Genomic DNA, 22,654 nt, shown 5'->3' with positions numbered 1-22,654 from the left:
TAGATTTATTACCTACTAGAAGGACCTCGGTTTTGTCACTATTAAGTTTCAGGAAGTGGTATGAAAACCAGGATTTAATTTCTAGTAAGCAGTCAGAAAGGGAAGTGGGCGGAAGAGTGGAGGTAGGCTTGGTGGTTGGATAGAGCTGGGTGTCATCTGCATAGCAGTGAAATTGAATGCCAAATTTCCTGAAAATGTGGCCAAGAGGTAATAGGTAAATAATAAATAGGGGGGGTTCCAATACATGTGTGAGGTATTTTCATATCTCAGTCTTGGAAACGCAACATCTTTTATTTCTCCATCAATGCTAAGACTGTAATTTTTTATGAGCCTGTGTCAGGATGAGTATGTTTTCACCTGTTTTCTTTTTCAAGAAAAAGATGGGCTATTTAAGTACCACTGATGAAAAGAAGTGGTCAGTATTATGTAGTAATACCATATTAGCAGTACAAAGGAGTGACCTGCTCAATGCCTGCCGCTGTACATTATCATGTGTGAATTCCTGTTGGCCTGTTTGTTAAAGTGAATAAAGGGCTGTGTATGTTGACTCCGCGTGTTGTGTTGTGTTGTTCCAGCTGGTCTGTTGGAGAATGGGGGTCGTGCAGCCAGAGCTGTGGAGGAGGGGAGCAGACACGGCAGGTCCAGTGTGTCCAGAGGACCAGCCAGACCAACGTAGATGCCCTGGCTGACCCACAGTGTGTCCAACCCACCCCAACCAGGAGACAGGCCTGCAACACACACACCTGCCCGCCGGTCTGGACTACTGGGCTATGGTCACAGGTAAACATGGGTGAACATTTTATTTCCTTTTCAGCGTATGACAACCGCATTTGTCTACATAACTATATTTCTGTAAATGGGAAAATAAAGGCTACCGTATATGAGGTACATGATGTTCGTCCAACAGCAGCTAGGGTCCCTGCAAAGCTATGTGCTGGCCTTCTAGTCCAAAGCGGCCTATATGTTCCCTTATGTGAACATGGGCCTTAATGACTTCAACACATTTTGTGAGAATGATCTCAATGGCTTTAAACTATGAATCTGCCCTCTGGGACATCTTAACATTTTGTCTTTTGTACCACTTCTATGCAATGTGTGCAATGAGTCTGTCAAAATCTGTCAGTATTACACTGATTTTTATTCCTGTGTGCCAGGCAAAGATGACATAATTGTTGTTTGAAAAAAAGTGTATGAACCACACATTAATGGTTGTTAAAAAAAAGCAAAAAAACAAAGAAAAGGTATTAGATCACCCTTTTTACTCAACATGTCCCTGTAACTACCTGCCACAAATGGTGTCCAGTTCACTTCCTCTCAGTTGCTCTGAGGTGTCTGTGACACCGAATGTGTCACTTTGCAGAATTCACCTCTGCCAGTTGTTTAACCCATTAGGAACCTATTACATACGGAGCCCATTCTCATCTCACAGTGCCATGTATAGTCACGCTATTGACAAAGCGTCGGTACGTATATTACATGGGAGGTACCACCTTTCAGAGTTTACATGAAACGGGCTGGTTTAATGATGACTTCTGCATCTGTATTAGACCTGCAAGATTAACCTCTACCTAACCTTAACACTAACCTTAACCTCTACCTAAATGAAACCGGTAAATAACTGATATTCATAAATGAGGGCAAAAGTTTCACATTAGAATGAATGAATCAGTGATGACTTATTTCGAACATGTAAATAAGCAGGATATAACATACAGATAAGCCATTGCCAATAATCTGAAGTGATCGACAAATCCAAATCAAACTCAGTGAACAAATCTCCATATACATCAGATTATTTGTTACATTTTTAGGCATTTAGGTGTTCCCGGAGTGCCCCGCACGCACCAAGCCATGGACCATCTGGAGAACTTGGGGACGTAGCACACAGGGCACCAATAGCTGCAAGGGGTCACTCCCTTGTGTGGGAGCTTGCCACCTCCAGTTAATTAACCAGTCGTGGAGCTCAAAGTTGTCCCACTGTGAGTGGTAGGCCCCCACCTCAGGCCCCAGCGCTGACGATGTAAAATGTAAAAAAGAATCTACATTTACATTTGTTACCTGCATACTTCAAAAGGAGTAGGAGGAAGTGTACACTTTTTTTTTCTTACCCCTTCTCACCTAATCAGTTAATTCAGCTACTATATACATTACAAACTAAACTCCCACTGTACTGTATAGTTCACATTCAATACAAGTTGTGCTGCACAATAAAAACTCAACTACTGTGAACAATAAGAGAAAAAAAAGAGGAAAAAGAAAAGAAAAAACACATCAAAAACACATTCATATACCAAGAATAAACAGATGGCAATGCTACACAACCCAAATATCCACTCTGTGTCATAAAAATTAAAATTAAAAAAAAGTAATAAGAAATGTTTAGAGATAAATAAAACTTAGACAGTTACACAACTCTTTGTCATCCCTATATCTCTTGAAAATCAGACCTTTGCACTTCTTCTTGAACTATGTAATGTTTGTACTTTGTTTGAGTTTCCATGCTCAAACCGTTCCACAATTTTGCCCCACAGATTGACATGCCCATGCTCATCAAAACTGAACAACATATAATTTCTTGAAGTTTAATTTCCCTCTCAAATTATATTTCCCTTCTCTGAGAATATCTGCGGATGTGGGTATGTGTCCTGGTCGCTGCACTGGTGCCTCCTCTGGTCGGTCGGGGCGCCTGTTTGGGGGGAGGGGGAACTGGGGGGACGTAGCGTGATCCTCCCACACGCTACATCCCCCGGGTGAAACTCCTCACCATCAGGTGAAAAGAAGCAGCTGGTGACGCCACATGTATCGGAGGAGGCATATGGTAGTCTGCAGCCCTCCCCAGATCAGCAGAGGAGGTGGCGCAGAGACCGGGACGGCTCGGAAGAGTGGGGTAATTGGCCAAATTCAGCAGGGGAGAAAAAGGGGGGAAAAAATCCACAAAAAAAAGTAGCTTAACTAAAGGTCTCAGCACAGTTAGCATTGTAGTGAATTATTAGACACTGTTTTCATCTTTGCACTCTCCAGGTAATGGAGTTGTTAATTGTTTATTACATCCCGTTTTTTTATTTTATGTTTTTATAGTCATTTGATGGCAGTGTCACTCTTCGAGTGACTTAAAATGCAACTCTCATGTAAGCAGACCAATGTCGAGAAAATAACATGAGAAAAGTGTCCGAGAAGAAAAGACAAGTTTGTTTGATTCACGGTTACATTTATGTTATTTCCTCACTCACAAGAGCATTGCATCAAAAATGGTTCCCAAAGATCTTTTTTGCCTGAAAATGAAACTTAACCAATGGATAACATGATTGTCGGAAAGTGTAATGCTCAATGCCAAACTATGTAAAATCATGCCTTTGTCAGGATATCAAAGTATTTCTCAAGCTTTTGCATTGTACGAATGATCGCCTGCTTTCATGGTAATGACAGCATTATCAAGCCTCCAGTGGCAACTGAGAAACATTATCCAAGAATATAGATGCCCTGACAAAACAATATAACAATTGTGTTGTCCACGTTGTCCTTTCAGCAAGAAACTATTAAAGACTTCAGCAAAGTGATGATCTTTGTAAATCATTCCAGTTCTATGCAGGTTATAATCACTTTTCTTTTGGTCTATATGTTGGGAACATAAGTAGGGACAGGGGCATATCACACAAGAGCCTAGATATGAATTTTAATTGCTATTTGTGCATTTTTGGTTTGCCAAATAGAAAACTATCGTTGTTAGTTGTTATGGACAAAATGACAATCCATCTACCTCAGGCATGTATGTAAGTAACCTGCTAACATGTATTTCAGCAGCTCTGATATATTTTCTGCGCCATTGTACTTTATCACCTCTTATTTTGCCTGTATATAGTCAATCCTTGTGTATATATGTGAAGATTGTTGTGTTGTAGTGTTGTTATGCTATGTTAAGTACGCTGAGAGAGCCACGAAACCAGAGTCAAATTCCATGTAGTGCAAACCTACATTGCCAATAAACATGATTCTGAATCTGATTCTGATTCTGATAATGAACCTGCATGCCATTTAACTTTAGAAAAAAAGTGATTATCCAGCCATCCATTATCCAAACCGCTTATCCTGCTCTCAGGGTCGCGGGGATGCTGGAGCCTATCCCAGCAGTCATTGGGATTATACAATTCAGTAATTTGCATTTAAAAAAATAGTAATGAAGTAATTAACAGCAATAAAATGCTGATTAGCTAAACATTAATATTGCACAATTAAAGTCAAAATAAATTAGGAAAAGGTGTTCTCACTATCATCCAATATCATCTTTGTCATTGCCATGATCATGTTCCCCTTTGCTTTGCAGTGCTCCCGCAAGTGTGGCAGAGGAGTGAGGAAGAGGACAGTCTCGTGTATGAGCCCTAAACCCAACCTCAGTGCCTGGACAAACACACAGACTCTGCCTGATAGCTCCTGCATGGGCCTGCAGAAACCTGCTAGTCAGGAAACTTGCTTCATCAAACGCTGCCAGAAACAACGCAAAGTCCAGTGGTTTGTGTCCACATGGCAGGAGGTACGTACATGGTGCATAATGATGACCTAAACATGAGAAAGAGCTGACCCAAAATTAATGCAGACAGCATGTCTCCACATAAGTAGGCTGAAGATTACCAGGCAAAGGTGACAATATTTGTAATACATAAGGACGGCAAGGACCCCACCAAATGCCAATCATATAGGCATGTATAACTACTGAATACTGTATACTAACAGCTATTCTATCGAGGCGCGTCAATTAAATTATCATAAAAATTATTCATCCCGATCAGACCGGGTTTATCATAGGAAGATATTATGGGGACAGTATCAGAAGACTATTAAATTTAATGACTCAGCCAAAAGTCAAGGAGGAGGAAGCAATATCCCTCGACGCCCAGAAGGCATTCAATCAAGTATCCTGGCAATACTTGCTTCAAACACTGAAATGATTCCAATTTGGCTCTAATTTCATAAAGTGGATACAAACACTATATTCTAATCCACAAGCTGCCGTTAAAGTGAATGAGTTCCTATCGGACCGATTTGCCCTGGAACATGGCTGTAGACAGGGTTGCTCTCTATCACCCCTACTATTCGATATTAGTATTGAACCACTTGCACAGCTTATTAGAGACGACAGTCACATAAAGGGGCTGACAATAAATGAAGAACACAAATTATCCTTATACACATATGATGTGCTTTTTTTGTGTGGAATTTTCCCCCTTTTTCTTCCCAATTGTATCTGGCCAATTACCCCACTCTTCCGAGCCATCCTGGTAGCTGCTTCACCCCCTCTGCTGAGCCGGGGAGGGCTGCAGACTACCACATGCTTCCTCCAATACATGTGGAGTTGCCAGCCGCTTCTTTTCACCCGACAGAGGAGTTTTGCCAGGGGGATGTAACGCATGGGAGGATCACACTATTCCCCCCAGTTTGATAAAGATTAGACAGGCTCATTTCAAAATTTATATGGCAAGGAAAGCGACCAAGAATTAGACTAAAAACATTACAGCTATCTAAACCACATGGAGGGCTCAAACTCCCGAATCTAATATATTATTTTTGGGCTGCACAGTTAAAACTAACAATATGGATTCAGGATCTCACATATATGTACTCACTGGCTTAACAGAAAAAAGCTTGTGTGTGAAGCCCCGACAGACCTTTTCTTTCCTAGATGTCCCCTTAAAAGAAACTCAAATGGGTGAATGGACTAGAGTTACACTGAAAATCTGAAGAAAAATAAAACTGTCATTTGGATTGCCTAAAGTAATTCTGCACTAACTAGTATCGGATTTATAAAGGATTTTATACCCTCCCATAATCTACACCAACTTAATAAGGATGGCATCCTTAAATCATTTGAACAGCTGAGAGACGCTTACTAACCCAGACTTTTTCAGATGTTTACAATTAAGGGACTTTTTAAACAAAACATAAAGAATGGGATAGAGTATTGATGCCCACTCCAATAACGGGTCGGGGATAAGAAAGTCATATGTCATGTTTACCAAATATTTTTAGGCTTGAATATGAATAATACACTGCAGATAAAAGGAAGATGGGAAAGTGACATGAATACAGATATACCACAGGACATGTGGGAAGAAATATGCACTGAAGCAAATCTAGTAACCAATTCAAACACATGGAGGGAATTCAAATGGAAGGTTATTATGAGATTCTTTCAGACACCAGAAATATTGGCTAAAATGGGCCCAACACTCTCATATAAATGCTGGAGAAACTGTGGAACACAAATTGGCAACCATACCTGCATATTTTGGACATGCCCTAAATTAAGAACATTTTGGGAAGAGGTGTTTGAGGCACTTAAAGAAGTATTCCACCAAAACTTCACAAAAGAGCCAAAGATGGCATTGCTGGGATTAATGTTGGAAGGGACTGATGGAAGAGCAAAAAAAAAAAAAATTTACTTTGCAAATATTACTAACAGCAGCAATTAAATGCATCAATTTTATTTGTATAGCCCAATATCACAAATTACAAATTTGCCTCAGTGGGCTTAACAGCAACACCGCATCCTGTCCTTAGACCCTCTCGTCGGATAAGGAACAACTCCCTAAAAAAAACCCTTTAACAGGGATAAAAAATAGGAAGAGACCTCAGAGAGAGCCACAGAGGAGGGATCTCTCCCCCAAGACGGACAGCGTGCAATGGATGTTGTGTTCACGCAATTTACATAATACAGCATTGAAAGAGGATAACAGAATTATAACGGACATAAAATTTATGAAGAACATGATGCACAGGATGCCAACTGGATAGAATTTAATAATTCAGGCTAAAGGTAAAAAAATCATGTGCTGGTATAACCCAGATATATCTCCTAAAGTCTGCTTATAAACATGCAATGATATCACAATTAAGTGGTTAAAACCTGACCCCCCACCACCACCACCACCACTAAACATACAATTTATGGACTGAGAAAGTATGGGAAATATCAGTTGGAACAAATAACATACTCTTTGAGACTTCAGAAAGATATATTTATTAAAGGGTGGAGCCCGGCCATGACTATATTGAGACAGTGAAGTGTTCTAAATCCTTTTATGCACTCTGTATTATACATGCGTTTCTATCTTCTCAATTCATCTTATCTGTTTATGCATATACACACACCCATACCACTACACACATTCGTACACAACTCCTCGACCCCAATCCCTCCTTTCCTTTTTTTAAATTATTCATGTCTTTAGTTTGTACCGCCATAACAACTACCACTTCGAGCTGAAGTAAAGGGTTTTGTTTTTTGGTTTCCTTTTTTATTTATTTTTTTATTTCCTTTTGTTAAATTATCTGTAAACTATATAGGAAACAATGGAAACATTTGAGAAAAAACAGCAGGCAAAATTGTGAATCTGGCTGTATAAGTTGTTGAAATTGAAATAAAAAGTAAGTTAAAACAAAAAAAATTACCAGGCAAGAATTTCCTTCAGTCATAAGAGCAGTGCAAAATGAATGAGGATAGCATCTCCTTACTTGGTATGCTTTGATGAAGCCCACCACAGACATGGAAAGAACATGCAAACTGTGTGGCGTTTACGTGTTCTCCCCGTATCTGTGGTGAGTTTTCTCCGGGTGCTCTGGTTTCCCCCACCATCAAAAAACATGCATGTTAGGGTTAATACTCCTATCTGTGCCCTTGACCGACGCATGGCAAGACGAACTGGAGTTGGTCCCCAGGTGCTGCACGGTAGCAGCCCACTGCTCCTAGCTACACAGCTAGGATGGGTTAAATGCAGAGAATTTCTCCATGGGGATCAATAGAGTATATCAAAATCAAAATCAAAAAATCAATACATAAATAAAATAGGAAATTACTGATTTTGAGAATGATTTCTCTCAACACTATAACTCTCTCTCCTCCTCCAGTGTTCAGTAACCTGTGGTCGTGGCTATCAGACACGTTTCATCAAGTGTGCAGAGAAGGTATGTCCCACGCAGTATATGCTATGCTATGTATACGTATCTTGGACAGCCCTGCCAAGAAATCCATTCATATTTTGTTCCCATTACGGTGATTATGACACGGTGTGGTCTGTTTTTTACAATATTGCTTTGAATTTCTAACCTCTTAAAGGGAAATTCCACTGCCCATAATGTACACATTCATGACATACCAATGGTCTATATTGTCTTTTAAAACTTGAACTGATTTGATTTAACTCATACTTACAGAGCAAACAGTCTTTTCCTGTTCAGAGAGCCAGTCCTGCAATTACCAATTGTACCAGCAAGCATTGCGCAAGGACACAACTGTCTTGAAAAACAGCTTATAGCCATAATGCTTCTAATACGCACGCACATTCTCTCTCTCATTATCTCATGGCTAATGTAATCACCGTCTGTATTCACTTTTTTATTTTGAAAAAAGGATGCTGCAGGAAAGTACAGGGAGCTGACAGCCAAAAAGTGTCACCATGTCCCCAAGCCCCTCGTAGAGCTCCAGCAGCCCTGCGTCCTGGCTGACTGCCCTGCCCGTACCACCACACCATTCCGACCCTGGACTACACATCATCATCATCAACAACAACATCATCAACAACAACAACAACACAATCCTGCTCAGCCCCTCCCTCAGCCTTCATCTCGGCCAGACTGGTACTCATCCCCTTGGTCTCAGGTAACCACTTGTACTGTACTGCACCATTTCTACGCTACAGAGGAACATTTTGGTTAAAAGTTGCATGTGATATAAAATTGTCTTTAAAGGTATATCAGTCGTCTTTGAAAGATTAACATCTTTTTGTTGCTCAGCAAAGAAGATAGAAATATGGGATTTTTCGGTAGTGGGGTTGTAAGATGGACAGGTATATTTATACTAGGTATATCTTTACGCATGCTCAATAATCCAGGTAAGGAAATCACAGAAAGGTGAGTCAGTTCATCGGGACACAACATTTAGTGGAAGAAACGTTTCATCACTCATCTAATGCCCCTTTTCCACTACATGGTACTGGCTCAACTCGACTCGACTTTTTCATTTTCCATTACTGGAAAGTACTGGCATTTTGATAACTTACCACTTCTCTGGTACTACCTTTGTCGAGGTGCCAAAAAAACTGGAGCGGGTACCAAAATCAATGCAGACCAGCTACACTGAGGGGTACTGTTACAGTAATGGAAAACGACACTCTGCGAGTCGAGTCAACTCAAGTTCAGCCGGTACCATGTAGTGGAAAAGGGGCATAAGTGGCCCACCAATCTCAACTGACAGGTATCCCCACCCTTATTAACAGCAGAGTGGCATAACAAATGAAACCAACGATTAGTTTCATATGCAAACAGGCATGACCATTAACTGGAGTTTCAATCGCCATGTGTACTATTCACAGAGGATTGGGGAATAGTTGCAGTTGCAGCATTGTAAAATGGTGACAGATGTACTCTTAGGCCCGGTTCAGGGTTGTTCCCTCTTAACATAGATGGCCTCTTTGACTCCCCGTTCAAACCAGTGTTCCTCCCTATCAAGGATTTGCACATCCTCATCCTTGAAAGAGTGGCCACTGGCCTGTAGATGGGTGTAGACTGTGGAGTCCTGACCTGATGCGTTAGCTCTTCTGTGTTGTGCCATCCTCTTGACCAGAGTTTGTTGGGTTTCTCCAATGTACAAGACACAGCTATCGTCCTGGCACTTAACTGCATACACTATATTGCTCTGTTTGTGCCGGGGGACCCGATCCTTGGGGTGGACCAATTTCTGGCCCAGCATGTTTTGGGGTTTGAAAGCAACTGAGATGTGGTGTTTGGAAAATATGCATCTCAACTTTTCCGACACTCCAGCCACATACGGAATCACCACTAGTTTACGCTTAGGCTGCTGTTGTCCTTCTCCTCTCTTCAATTGGCTGGTGTACTGTTTGGGCGTCTTCCTGGCTTTGACAAACGCTCAGTTAGGATAGTACACAAAACACAAACGCACAGTTAGGAATAGTACACATAGCCATTGAAACTCTAGTTAATGGTCATGCCTATTTGCACATGAAACCAATTGTTGATTTTTCTTTTTATGCAACTGTATTGTTTATAAGGTTGGGGGATACCTGCAGTCAGTTAAGACTGATGAAGTCACTTGGATGAGTGATGAAACGTTTCTCCCACTAAACGTTGTGTCCAGATGAACTGATTCACCTTTCTGTGATATACTACGTATAATTAGGATGTATAGTAAATTTATAGTTCAACTTCCTGTCTCATATTAAATTCTTGTTGGAACGTGTATGGTGACAGGAAGGTACAGCCCCAGGGACAGAAGATATTCTTTTTTTAGTGATCAGATGTTTTTTTTTTATTATTATTATTTTCATGAAGGAGAGCAGGAAAATTACATCCATTACACATATAATGAAGAGAATTTACAGCATTTGCAAACATTTTACCCTACTCTCCCCACAAACCCTACCGGTGGTGACCCCCCCCCCTTCCCCCCAGATCTCAGGATAAATTGAAACATTACAGCAATACACCTGCATCAAAGAGATATAAAACAGAAAAAACCCACATTTCAATAACTTCTTTGCCTTATCATATACACTCACTGGCCACTTTATTAGGTACACCTTGCTAGTACCGGGTTGGACCCCCTTTTGCCTTCAGAACTGCCTTAATCCTTTGTGGCATAGATTCAACAAGGTACTGGAAACATTCCTCAGAGAGTTTGGTCCATATTGACATGATAGCATCACGCAGTTGCTGCAGATTTGTCGGCTGCACATCCATGATGCGAATCTCCCGGTCCACCACATCCCAAAGGTGCTCTATTGGATTGAGATCTGGTGACTGTGGAGGCCATTTGAGTACAGTGAAGTCATTGTCATGTTCAAGAAACCAGTCTGAGATTATTCGAGCTTTGTGACATGGCGCGTTATCCTGCTGGAAGTAGCCATCAGAAGATGGGAACACTGTGGTCATAAAGGGATGGACATGGTCAGCAACAATACTCAGGTAGGCTGTGGCGTTGACACGATGCTCAATTGGTACTAAGGGGCCCAAAGTGTCCCATGAAAATATCCCCCACACCATTACACCACCAACAGCAGCCTGAACCATTGATACAAGGCAGGATGGATCCATGCTTTCATGTTGTTGACGCCAAATTCTGACCCTACCATCCGAATGTCGCAGCAGAAATCGAGACTCATCAGACCAGGCAACGTTTTTCCAATCTTCTATTGTCCAATTTTGGTGAGCCTGTGCGAATTGTAGCCCCAGTTTCCTGTTCTTAGCTGACAGGAGTGGCACCCGGTGTGGTCTTCTGCTGCTGTAGCCCATCTGCCTCAAGGTTCGACGTGTTATGCATTCAGAGATGCTCTTCTGCATACCTCAGTTGTAATGAGTGGTTATTTGAGTTACTGTTGCCTTTCTATCAGCTCCAACCAGTCTGGCCATTCTCCTCTGACCTCTGGCATCAACAAGGTATTTTCGCCCACAGAACTGCCGCTCACTGGATATTTTCTCTTTTTCGGACCATTCTCTGTAAACCCTAGAGATGGTTGTGCGTGAAAATCCCAGTAGATCAGCAGTTTCTGAAATACTCAGACCAGCCCATCTGGCACCAACAACCATGCCACGTTCAAAGTCACTTAAATCACCTTTCTTCCCCATTCTGATGCTCGGTTTGAACTGCAGCAGATCGCCTTGACCATGTCTACATGCCTAAATGCATTGAGTTGCTGCCATGTGATTGGCTGATTAGAAATGTGCGTTAACGAGCAGTTGGACATGTGTGCCTAATAAAGTGGCCGGTGAGTGTACATCAGCCCATTGTGTAACAGGTCGCTCACTTGCATTCTAGCCACCAAGAGCTCTATAACAATCACATCAAGAAAGGAGTTTAGCCACTGTGTATGTGTGAGGAGGTTGCCAACAAAGAACCAGCATTTTCTTACCTGTGGTCAGGCTTGCTGATAATATGATAAGTGGACATAATTTAAGAGCATGGCTGTGGGTGAACATGGTACTACAGTTCTCAACACATCTAACAATGTGGAGGACACCAGACTCCAAAAATCTGCCATATCACTGCATTCCCAAAACATATGCATAAAAGACCCTATGTGTCCATGAGGGCAGGGGTCACACAGTGGGGAGGGAATAATATTCATTATGTGGCATTTTCTCAGACTAAAGTAAGTCCTATGGATAAAGTTCAAGTGGATCTGCTAATGATCAGGGTACATAGAGGATTCTACCGCTGTAACCCATACTCTGTTCCATGGTATAAATTCGTCTTAATGGGAAGACCCAGATCCTTAGACCACACTTGTTGTACATGTAGGGACTTGTAGGAAGCTGAAGAGAATAGGGAGTATAATACAGATACCAAGCTCTTGGTTTGACCCTCTTTATTTAAAATGCTACACAAAGCGTGAGGGATTACAAAGGACACCATATGCCCTCATGGAAGACCTTAGCTGGAGGTACAGAAAGAAAGAAAACCCAGGCAAGTTATATGTAGTGCATAGATCATTAAAGGTGAGGAGACCATTATCAAAAATATCTTTCAAGACATTTATGCCTCTGTTACTCCAGGCAGGAAATGAGAAGCTGACATTTGCAGTGAGAAGTGAGTAGTTGTTAAAATTTTGACTGTTCAAATGGTCCTTTTGGGGTGTTTTGGATGCTCTCTGCTGCATTCCACATATAGTGAGAAGGAAGGAAATAATAGGCTCCAAGTGTAGCTTGGAGCATTTAAAAGGTACAGCAGTGTCAACTGGTGCTTGAAGTGGAAAAACATAAATGCCAGTACACCCTCCCATTCCAATGTTTTTGTTTTTTTTGTTTGTTTTTTTGCGTTTGTTTTTGGTATTTGTTACCTTTTTATTACACAGAAACAGTGCAGAGGTAGACAGGAAGTGAGGGAGAGAGAGAGAGAGGGGTAAGACATGCAACAGAGGTTGCTGCCTGGAATCAAACTGGCGATGTTGCAGCCATTTGGCCATGTGGTATGCGCTGTAACCATTGGGCAACAGAGGCACCCCCTTATTCACGTGTTGCCGTGTTTATCATCCGGTATCAGCAAATCAGTATTACTTTTTGAATTTCTACACTGAATAAAAGCTAAAAGCTACTAGGAGATATTGCTGATGTTCACAACATAAATGTGTTTGACCTAGGGGACAACTACTACTCTTGCTACTTTGGCTGCTCCCATTAGGGGTCGCCACAGTGGATCATTCCATTCCATCTCTTCCTGTCTTCTGCTTCTTCCTCTGTCACACCAACTAGCTGCATGTCCTCCCTCACCACCATCAAAAATACATGCATGCTAGGGTCAATACTCCTGTCTGTGCCCCTGACCGAGGCATGGCAAGATGAACTTGGTCCCTGGTTGGCGGCGGCTGCCCACTGCTTCTAGCTACACAGCTAGGATTTGTTAAATGCAGAGGAATTTCCCAATGGGGATTAATAAAGTAGATCAAAATCCAAAAAATAAATAAACAAATAAATCGCCACATCCAAAAACCTCCTCTTTGGCCATCCTCTTTTCCTCTTGCCTGGCAGCTCCATCTTCAGCATCCTTTTCTCAATATACCCAGCATCTCTCCTCTGCACATGTCCAAACCATCTCAATCTTGCCTGTCTTGCTTTGTCTCCAAACAGTCCAACCTGAGCTGTCCCTCTAATGTATGCATTCCTAATCCTGTCCTTCTTCGTCACTCCCAGTGAAAATCTTAGCATCTTCAACTCTGCCACCTCCAGCTCCGCCTCCTGTCTTTTCGTCAGTGCCACCATCTCCAAACCATACAACATACGTAGCTGGTCTCACAACCATCTTGTAAACCTTCCCTTTAACTCGTTTTGGTACCCTTCTGTCACAAATTACTCCTAACACTCTTCTCCACCCACTCCACCCTGCCTGAACTCTCTTCTTCACTTCTCTTCTGCACTCCTCATTATTTTGAACAGTTATCCCCAAGTATTTAAACTCATCCACCTTCATCAACTCTACTTGCATCCTCACCATTCTAGTTCCTCATTCTCATTCATGCATATGTATTCTGTCTTGCTCCTACTGACTTTCATTCCTCTTCTCTCAAAGTGCATACCTCCACCTGTCCAGCCTCCCCTCAACCTGCTCCCTACTCTCTTTACAGATCACAATGTCATCCGCGAACATCATAGTCCATGGAAACTCCTGCCTGATCTCGTCCGTCAACCAGTCTATCACTGAGGCATCCGGGTAGCGTAGCAGTCTATTCCGTTGCCTACCAACACGGGAATGCTGGGTCGAATCCCCATGTTACCTCTGGCTTGGTCGGGCGTCCCTACAGACACAATTGGCCATGTCTGCAGGTGGGAAGTCGGATGTGGGTATTTGTCCTGGTCGCTGCACTAGCGCCTCCTCTGGTTGGTTGGGACACCCCCCCAGATTGGCAGAGAGGGGGTGGAGCAGCAACCGAGATGGCTCAAAAAGAGCAGGGTAATTGGCCAGATACAACTGGGGAGAAAAAAGGGGGAAAATTGAAAGAAAGAAAAAAACAGTCACCATTGCAAACAAGAAAGGGCTCAGAGCCGATCCTAATCACATTGGGCAACGTTAAAAAACATGGACGCCCCTTGATAGAGCAGCATGTCGTGAATGATGCCAGAGGAACTTGCTCAGCAGAACAATTTAAAGCCCCACTTGTCTGGCTTGTTGGCATTATACTGGCGGAGAGTGCCAGCCCTTGTGCCTTTATACGCCACCATGACCTCATCCACACTGTGCTTGTAGGTGGAAGGGATCTGGAGACACTGCTCACAAAGCATCTCGAAGAGTGGGCAGATTTTGTAGAATCGGTCTGGGCTGTCATTGCACTGCTGATTATCATTGAAATTAATAAACCGCCGTAACAGTGTAAATCTATTCCTCGGCATGATATCAGCTATCAAATCGAAACGTGACTCTCTGTGCCAGTAGTCAGTTATGGCTGGGAAGCTGAAAACACCCATCAAGAGTGGCATCGCCAGAAACTCTTCTATCTATTGACAGCTTGTCTTGACTGGATCTCCCAACTCCTGGGCAGAGTAGAGGTTGGTATGGTGAGAGATATGTGTAATCATCTGGTCAGTAAAGAGTGTCTGTGAATGTTCTCATTCATCCAGGTCATGGTTATCCAAAGGAGTTGAATCAAGTGCAAGTGGACTTGGTATATATCACGGATATAGTATACCAAGTCATGTCAGTGAAGAGTGTTTTGAAGTACTGGTAGGGTGTCTTTACTTTGTCTGGGGGTTCAAACCTTGAATCAGGAACCTGGAATGGCTCATCCAGAGATTCAAAGGGACACACTTCTGCTAGTGTGGGCAGATAATCTGGATCATCTGTTTTGTCGTCATCATCATCACTGAGATCCTCCACATCAGATTCTTGGGATTCTCTGGTATCACAGCCAGAAGATTGCGAGGCCTTGTGCCGTAAAATGTTTTAGTGTCCATCTATCAATTATAAAACAGAAAGAAAATCAAAATTACAAACTATATACTGTTATAATGCAAGAATTATGTTAGTTTACCAACATCTGTTAATTTGTTACCATGAAATTAGGAGTAATGCTAGTATTAGTAGTATTACCATGAATCTACCTAATTATTTACCATATTTTCTTTGAAAACATCTCTGAAACGGTCAAAATTCATATTGATATAATGATTTCAAAGAAGATATAAAGGACTATCATTAAATGTATCATATTAACAACAATGAATGATGAGAAGTTTTTTATTTCATAATAATTGTCAAATTATTATTGTAGCTTATTATATTTTACCATAAAAGGCCAATTCAACCATTTGGTTGAGCATGCTTTTAGTATGTGAAAACCCATACTTATCTAATGATTTCAGCAAATATATAATAGAATAACATTAAATATATAATTTCAACAACACTTAATGATCAGAAGTTTTTTTTTAATTGCATAGGAATTGTCAAGTTGAATCACATTGATCTTAGTTTGACTACTTTTACCATAGAAGGCCAATTCAACCATTTGGTCACGCATGTTTTAAAAAAATTATTACACACTTGTTACATATTTCTTTGTGTATCAAGTTATATAATTCTGTTCAGTAAGCACTCTGAAACTATAATATGTCAGAAATAATATGCTTACCTTTGAAAAGCTGACCAAAAAGATTCCACATGTCAGAAGTGATTTTTCCACTTCTAACTTCCTTGAAGGAAGGCAACTGAAAGGGCATGCACTTAAAATACACAGTGACATCTAGAGGGTTTTTTTGTGCATAACATATGTAAACCAAATGGTAGAGATGGCTCAATCAGGTGGAGTTAACGCCCAAGATATTTTTCAACAAGATGTCAAGACTCAAAATGTGCTCTACCAAACAGTTATTCTGGTCTTTAAAGGTTTAAAAGGGAAGGTTTACAAGATGGTTGTGAGACCAGCTTACTATGTTATATAGTTTGGAGACAGTGGCACTGACGAAAAGACAGGAAGCGGAGCTGGAGGTGGCAGAGTTGAAGATGCTAAGATTTTCATTGGGAGTGATGAAGAAGGACAGGATTAGGAGCGAGTATATTAGAGGGACAGCTCAGGTTGGACAGTTTAGAGATGAAGCAACAGAGGCAAGATTGAGATGGCTTGGATATGTGTGGAGGAGAGATGCTGGGTATATTAGGATGAGGATGCTGAATATGGAGCTTCCAGGGAAGAGTAACAGAGAAAGGCCAAAGAGGAGGTTTATGGACGTGGTGAGAGGACATGCAGGTGGCTGGTGTGACAGAGGTTGATGCGGAGGACAGGAAGAGATGGAAGCAAATGATCCACTGTGGTGACCCCTAATGAGAGCAGCCCAAAGTAGTAGTAGTAGTAGTAGTAGTAGTAGTAGTAGTAGTAGTAGTAGTAGTAGTAGTAGTAGTAGGCTTTGGCAAAGGTTTTACACCGGATGCCCTCCCTGATGCAACCCTCCCCATTTATCCAGGCTTGAGGCTGGAACTATGAATGCACTGACTTGTGCATCCTCAGTGGCTGAGTTTGATCATGGGGACAACCATTTCAATTATGAGTAAAACTTATTTGACTATGCAGATTAGCTTTAGTGTGTGGTGCAATGAAGTCATCGGATTGGGATACCCTTAGTCCCTTGTATTCCCGGCAAATTCCAATACTTTCTCTTCTCTGTACCTTTAGTATGTCACACAAACTAAGCACCTCTGTATCACCATGCTCTTTGTCCAGTTGTCCTTCAGGCTATTATCGTAAGGTTAATGTAACATTACTCAGACTAGCTGCCGACAGAGAAAACAGGCAGGTGAGAACGAGAACCGGTGAGCATCACATAGTGCCCCCATTGTGCCCTGGGTAATGGAGTTTATTTAGGGACATTAAAAATTGCCCAAAGAACCTGCTATGGAGAGGGCAGAAAAGAGTACTGGCAGCTTTTGCGAAGTGCCGGTACGCAAGAAAAAGTCACAGTAAACCAAAGAGTAAAATGTCGAAGTGATGGTACTGCAGTGAGTACTGGCCCACTTCGAGGACTGATTAAGCAAATCTTCCTGCCTGTGGGGAAAGGCGAGCCCCTCTGCCACAGGCCGCCATGAGACCAATGCATTAGGGTTGAACCATATTGAGAGGGGACAAGGCACAAATGACCAGAAGTAGTGTTTGAAATTTGGGACAGAAAGACCATCCTCAGGTCTGTGGCATTGCAAGGTAGCCATCTTGAGCTGGGGATGCCCCCCCCCCCCGGGGACACTCCCTGCCCCATATGAATTTGGTGTCTATTCAATGTATCTTGTCCCAGTAACTGGTGGGAGGAGGTAGGGGTAACACAGAGGAGAAGAAGTTCACCCGTGTGAGTGAGAAAGATGAGACCGTCTCTCTAGGCCTGCCTCTATACGGCTAAGGATGCCTTTAAAATTTTTGGCATTGGTGTTGCCTAATGATGGATAGACATTAATCCCCAAGTAATTAAAGTTCTTAAATATGGGTATGTGAGAAGGCAGCTTGGCCGGATCTAGTGTTGAGTTTAAAGGCAATAGTGTGGATCGTTTCCAATAGATTCTGTAACCAGACATAGTACTTTATTCTCTGAAGGTCTCTAAAATGTCTGGGATAGAAGAAGATGTCTTATCTTTAAATAACGATATCTCATCTGCATATAATGCTATATGGTGCTTAGTATCGTTAAATGTGATAGGAGAGATGGGGGGGTGCTCTCTAATCTTCTGAGCTAGGGGCTCTAGCGAGAGGGCAAATAACAATGATGAGAAAGGACAACCTTGATGGCAGGAATGTTAAATGGGAAATTGAGGGGAGGTGTTATTCCCTGTAACAATAACAGCAGAAGGGTTACAGTAAACCACTTGTGTCAATTTGATAAATTCAGAACCAAAGCCAAACCACTCAAGAACCATCCGCAAGTAGTCCCACTCTGGCTGATCGAATTTTTTTTTCGGCATCTAGGGATAAGATGGCACAGGGTGAGTCAATGTCTCTGGCAGCATGAATGACAAGTAGCAGATGACGCATATTGTCTGATGATAAGCAAGTTTTGATAAAAACCTGTCTGATCATGGTGAACTAGCTTGGTCATATACAATTCAACCTGGATGGCTAATACACTTGGACCCTGTTTACACTTGGTTTTAAAAGGTGTTTTGGGCGATCGGATCACAAGTGGACAGCAAGACACATCGCCATTTACACCTGTGTCTATCATGTGTCTTCAAATGCATCCTGCTGACCACTTGTGATCAGATTTGTTACTCCGAAGAAGAATAATAATAAGATTTCCTGTTACGTCCTTGTTGGGGACGCATCAGGACGCATTAGCGTTTACACTACAAAAGATGTGTGGTCAAATGCGTCCCAGACCACCTCGGCAAGTGGTTTGAGTAACCAGTTCACAAAACGTTTTGGTGGTCATTTACACTTGTATTTAGCACTGTCCACTTGTGATCCGATCACAAAAAAATGCATTTTAAAACCAAGTGTAAACTGGGTCTTGCATATACCTTAATTTCCAGTTTAATTAAGTAGTTTCAACTTTCGTAATTCAAGTATGGAGTTGAAGCATTCTTTGTTTAATTTCTTGATGTCTGCTGTGCAAATTGAAATGTCTGATTGAATCTGGTTCAATCTTCCCACAAAAGTTGGAAACTGTGATCCGATAAACAACTGTCACTCCTTCAAGGCTGGTTCAATGATGGAAGGTGGTTTGCTATTTGCAGCTACCTTATCTGTGTCCAGGTTGGGTTCCTTTTCCATTTCTTGATATTTTCTTCTCAATCCTTCAGCCATTTTACAACAACGTGCTTGGTGAATAAAATAACCTTATTTTAGTTAGAGGACAGTATCAGTACCTAGGATAGTTTTTTTGTTTTTTGAAAAGGGGCGAGTAGAGTGGGAGTGAAAATGCTGCATGGCCATCTTGCCTGTTACACCTTGTACCTTTTCAAAATATCCTGCATATCTATTCCACTAGGTGAGCAAGTAAAAAAGAAATATTGCTCTGTAATTGCCAATGTATGTCAGGTTTTGGGGATTTTTTTTTTCACATCAGGGCCATTTTTTTCTCTCTCTTCTTGCAGTGCACAGTGACATGTGGTGGTGGCGTACAGGCCAGAATGGTCCAGTGTTTGTCTCAGGGGAAGCCCTCCTCTGGATGTGCCCTCCATCTGAAGCCCAGCATGTCCCAGGCCTGCAACACCAATTTTTGCCCACAACCAGAGAAGAAAGGTATAAGGACTCTTACAACATGCCATGTCACCTTTACATACATGCATTTTAATCCTAATTTCCTGTTACTGGAGTCAGTTTTCTGAAGCCTATTTCAGCAAACATCCGCCATTCACATGGCGGTCATCGTAGTTGATGGGTTGACCTCTTTTGTGATTCTGTGGTCAAAGTCCCTGACATTGGTCTCATGCAGCAGTAATTGTGTTGGGACAGAAAGTTTGTTTACAGAATGGTCTTCACATCAGAACAAAACAATAATAGGAACAGAAATCTGATTGGCTTTTGTTGGTCAATGACTGCAAAAAATTGAGCTTTGGTCAAATTTTCTCGGCCGACAAGGTAAATGATGGCTGGAAAGTTGGTGGAGTTGGCAGGTAAATGAGCTTAAAAGAGAAAGAATTGACTTCTGTTGACCAAGTTGACAGTGATGTGAATGGAGAGTAAGTTTAAAACACTATGTAAGATGGAATATAGTATATTAGGGTATTCAACTGGTATTAACTGACAGTAAATTTAACGCAAATGGTGTCTAAAATAACACAGTTGATTTCAACTTTTGCAGAGTTGATGTAGGTACAATAAATTCTCACTCAAGCGCTTTTCTCTTGTATTTCCACAGACCTGGTGTGTAAAGATTACTTTAACTGGTGTTACCTGGTTCCCCAGCATGGAGTCTGCAACCACAAGTTCTACGGCAAACAGTGCTGCAAATCCTGTTCGCAGTCAAACCTATAATCACAAGAAATGACTGTCTCTGGCACAGACAGGCAGATAGATATAAAAAAAAGACTGTTTGACGCCCATGTTTGAAAAGACAGTTGTTTTTGTGTAAAAGCATGTGGCGAGCACTGAAAAACAAAAGACATTTTGATTGAAGTGGGAGAGAGATGCAGCGCCCTCTCTTCTCTATTTGATGCCGGACATCTAAACACGAGAACTTGAAGCTGACAGCATTACACAGGAATGTGATGAGAACAGCTTAATTGAAACAGGGAAGAATGAAGAGGGCTCTCGATTTTTAAAAAAAAAGAAAAAAGAATGGGAGCGGTATATCCAAAAAGTTCTGAAAAATCACCTCTTTTTCTTTACGTCTCTAACAGAAAACACTTGTACCCAGCAAACCCAAAGTCAACACATCTTCTTAGTCAGGGTGAAGCAAGAGGCTTGCCAAAAAAACACTGGGCCACGAAGTCAAAGGCAGCGCCACTCGCCAACTCATGAGGTGATGAGAGCTGCTTTTCTACAGTTCAGTTCTTGACCAAATTAAACAGACCAAACAGTTGGGTACATTGCAAAAAGCCGATGTCGGATAATGGAAATGGCACCTGTGGTACACATATGAAGATTTTTTTTTGATGATTAGGATGGGCCACATTGGGCCTCCTCAACAACCACAGTTGGCCTCCTCAACAGTGAAATAGCAGCACAGCTTTGCCAGAAGGGTCACGTTAAGCAAAAAATAGAAAACCCTCTGAATGTCATTGCATATATACAGAATTGATGTGAGATGGGTCAGTTATGTGCACTGGGGTTTTTTTTTTCAATATCTTGAATTGTACCACAACATTGTCTTTGTGGCAAAGATGTTGCCACTGCAGGATTCTGAATGGAAGGAGGACACCATTTAGGCGGTAACACAGGCTTTTTATTTGACAATGTCACGCTCTCTGCTTCTCTCACTTGCAAGAGCCAGTGCGCTCAGGTGCTGCAGCTGCTCCCTCAGTCTTTACTTTCAGAGCGTGTGGCTCCCTTCTCTCTGTTTTTCTCCAGCCCTGTGTTTTGCCTGTGTCCTCATGTGTGTCACGTCAGCCAGTTTCAGTGTCACGGCGGTTTATAAACACAGTTTTGTTAATTGAGCAAACCTGAGGCTGATCACTAATCAGCCTCCCCATTGCTTCTGCTCTGCAGCGAACCAGCTCCCTCTCTCCACCTCCAGCTGATGCTAAACCACACCCCACTACCAGGCCTTGGTCGAAATTTAAATTCTGAAGTTTTGAAAAAGAACAAATGAATTGCTTTACTCATTTACAATATTGGTTGTTTTTATTTATTGACTTTATAATACGGTCAGTGTCAGGAGGACTGAATTGATAAGTAGTATAAATGTGTCCAGTTATTATTGTAACCTAAGCTCATTACCCTCACACTTTGTATTATGTGTCATATTGTTCCATGCTGACATGCACCTTTTTCTGTGAAAACATTTATTTTGTTTTAGGATTTTTGTGCGGCGTTAAAATCCCAATATTGACTTGTTCTTGTCAAACGATTAGTAACATTTTTTTTACTAATCCAGTGAATGATTGGCATGAATAATAAAATAATGTCAAATACAAAGGTAACAAACAAGTTGTTTCAATAGACACTGCTCTCTTCCTCAGCTGCACGTCTCCTCCAAACCACCTAAAAAATGCAATAAGCTGTCACATATTGCATGCATTGATATGGCAATAAGAATAGTGCATTTCATGTTGGATGCTGTAAAAAGCACCAAGAGCGATTGCTGAAGTTATCTCAAAGTGATTATTCAAATGTAAATGAACAATAAAGGAATTAATGTTCCTGTCGACAACTCGCTTCTACCTCGAGTCCTCATTTCATGTTCCATCCTTCCAAACTGGGGTGTCCTGAACCCAAACTGTGTGAACCGTATCTCACAAGGAAGCATAGGCCTCTTTAAAACGTACCAGCACTTTTTCTCACAACTTTTGGTGGCAGGATTTGAGGGAAACATGTCGGTGATCCATTTTGAATTCCAACCCACAGTGTTGAAAAACAGGGCATTCAAAGAACAGCGCAGTCTGAATGTCTTTCCTGCAGGAGAGAGCTCAGCGCCAAACTCGAGCTTCACGATCATGCCAGTGTGATGTAGCCATTTCAACACCTATGACATGTTGTGCCTGAGCTCTGCCTTTAGTTCATTTCTCAACAAGTGGAGGGGG

At 41.7% G+C, this 22,654-nt stretch overlaps 1 protein-coding gene across 1 annotated transcript in view; it reads left to right on the top strand.

The window, feature by feature from the left end:
• LOC130117781 (A disintegrin and metalloproteinase with thrombospondin motifs 16) overlaps positions 1-22,269 on the top strand; it is a 115,023-nt gene extending 92,754 nt beyond the window's left edge. The window contains exons 19-24 of the mRNA XM_056286003.1: positions 576-780; positions 4,322-4,528; positions 7,900-7,956; positions 8,402-8,650; positions 19,565-19,712; positions 20,332-22,269. Coding sequence (XP_056141978.1) covers positions 576-780; positions 4,322-4,528; positions 7,900-7,956; positions 8,402-8,650; positions 19,565-19,712; positions 20,332-20,447 — 982 coding nt within the window. The 3' untranslated portion in view covers positions 20,448-22,269. The remainder of the gene's footprint in view (positions 1-575; positions 781-4,321; positions 4,529-7,899; positions 7,957-8,401; positions 8,651-19,564; positions 19,713-20,331) is intronic.
• Positions 22,270-22,654: the final 385 nt, after the last annotated feature.

Source organism: Lampris incognitus, chromosome 9, assembly GCF_029633865.1.
Source record: "Lampris incognitus isolate fLamInc1 chromosome 9, fLamInc1.hap2, whole genome shotgun sequence".
Taxonomy (NCBI): Eukaryota; Metazoa; Chordata; class Actinopteri; order Lampriformes; family Lampridae; genus Lampris; species Lampris incognitus.
The sequence above is the reverse complement of the archived record's forward strand: the minus strand, read 5'-3'. Positions and strand labels throughout refer to the sequence as shown.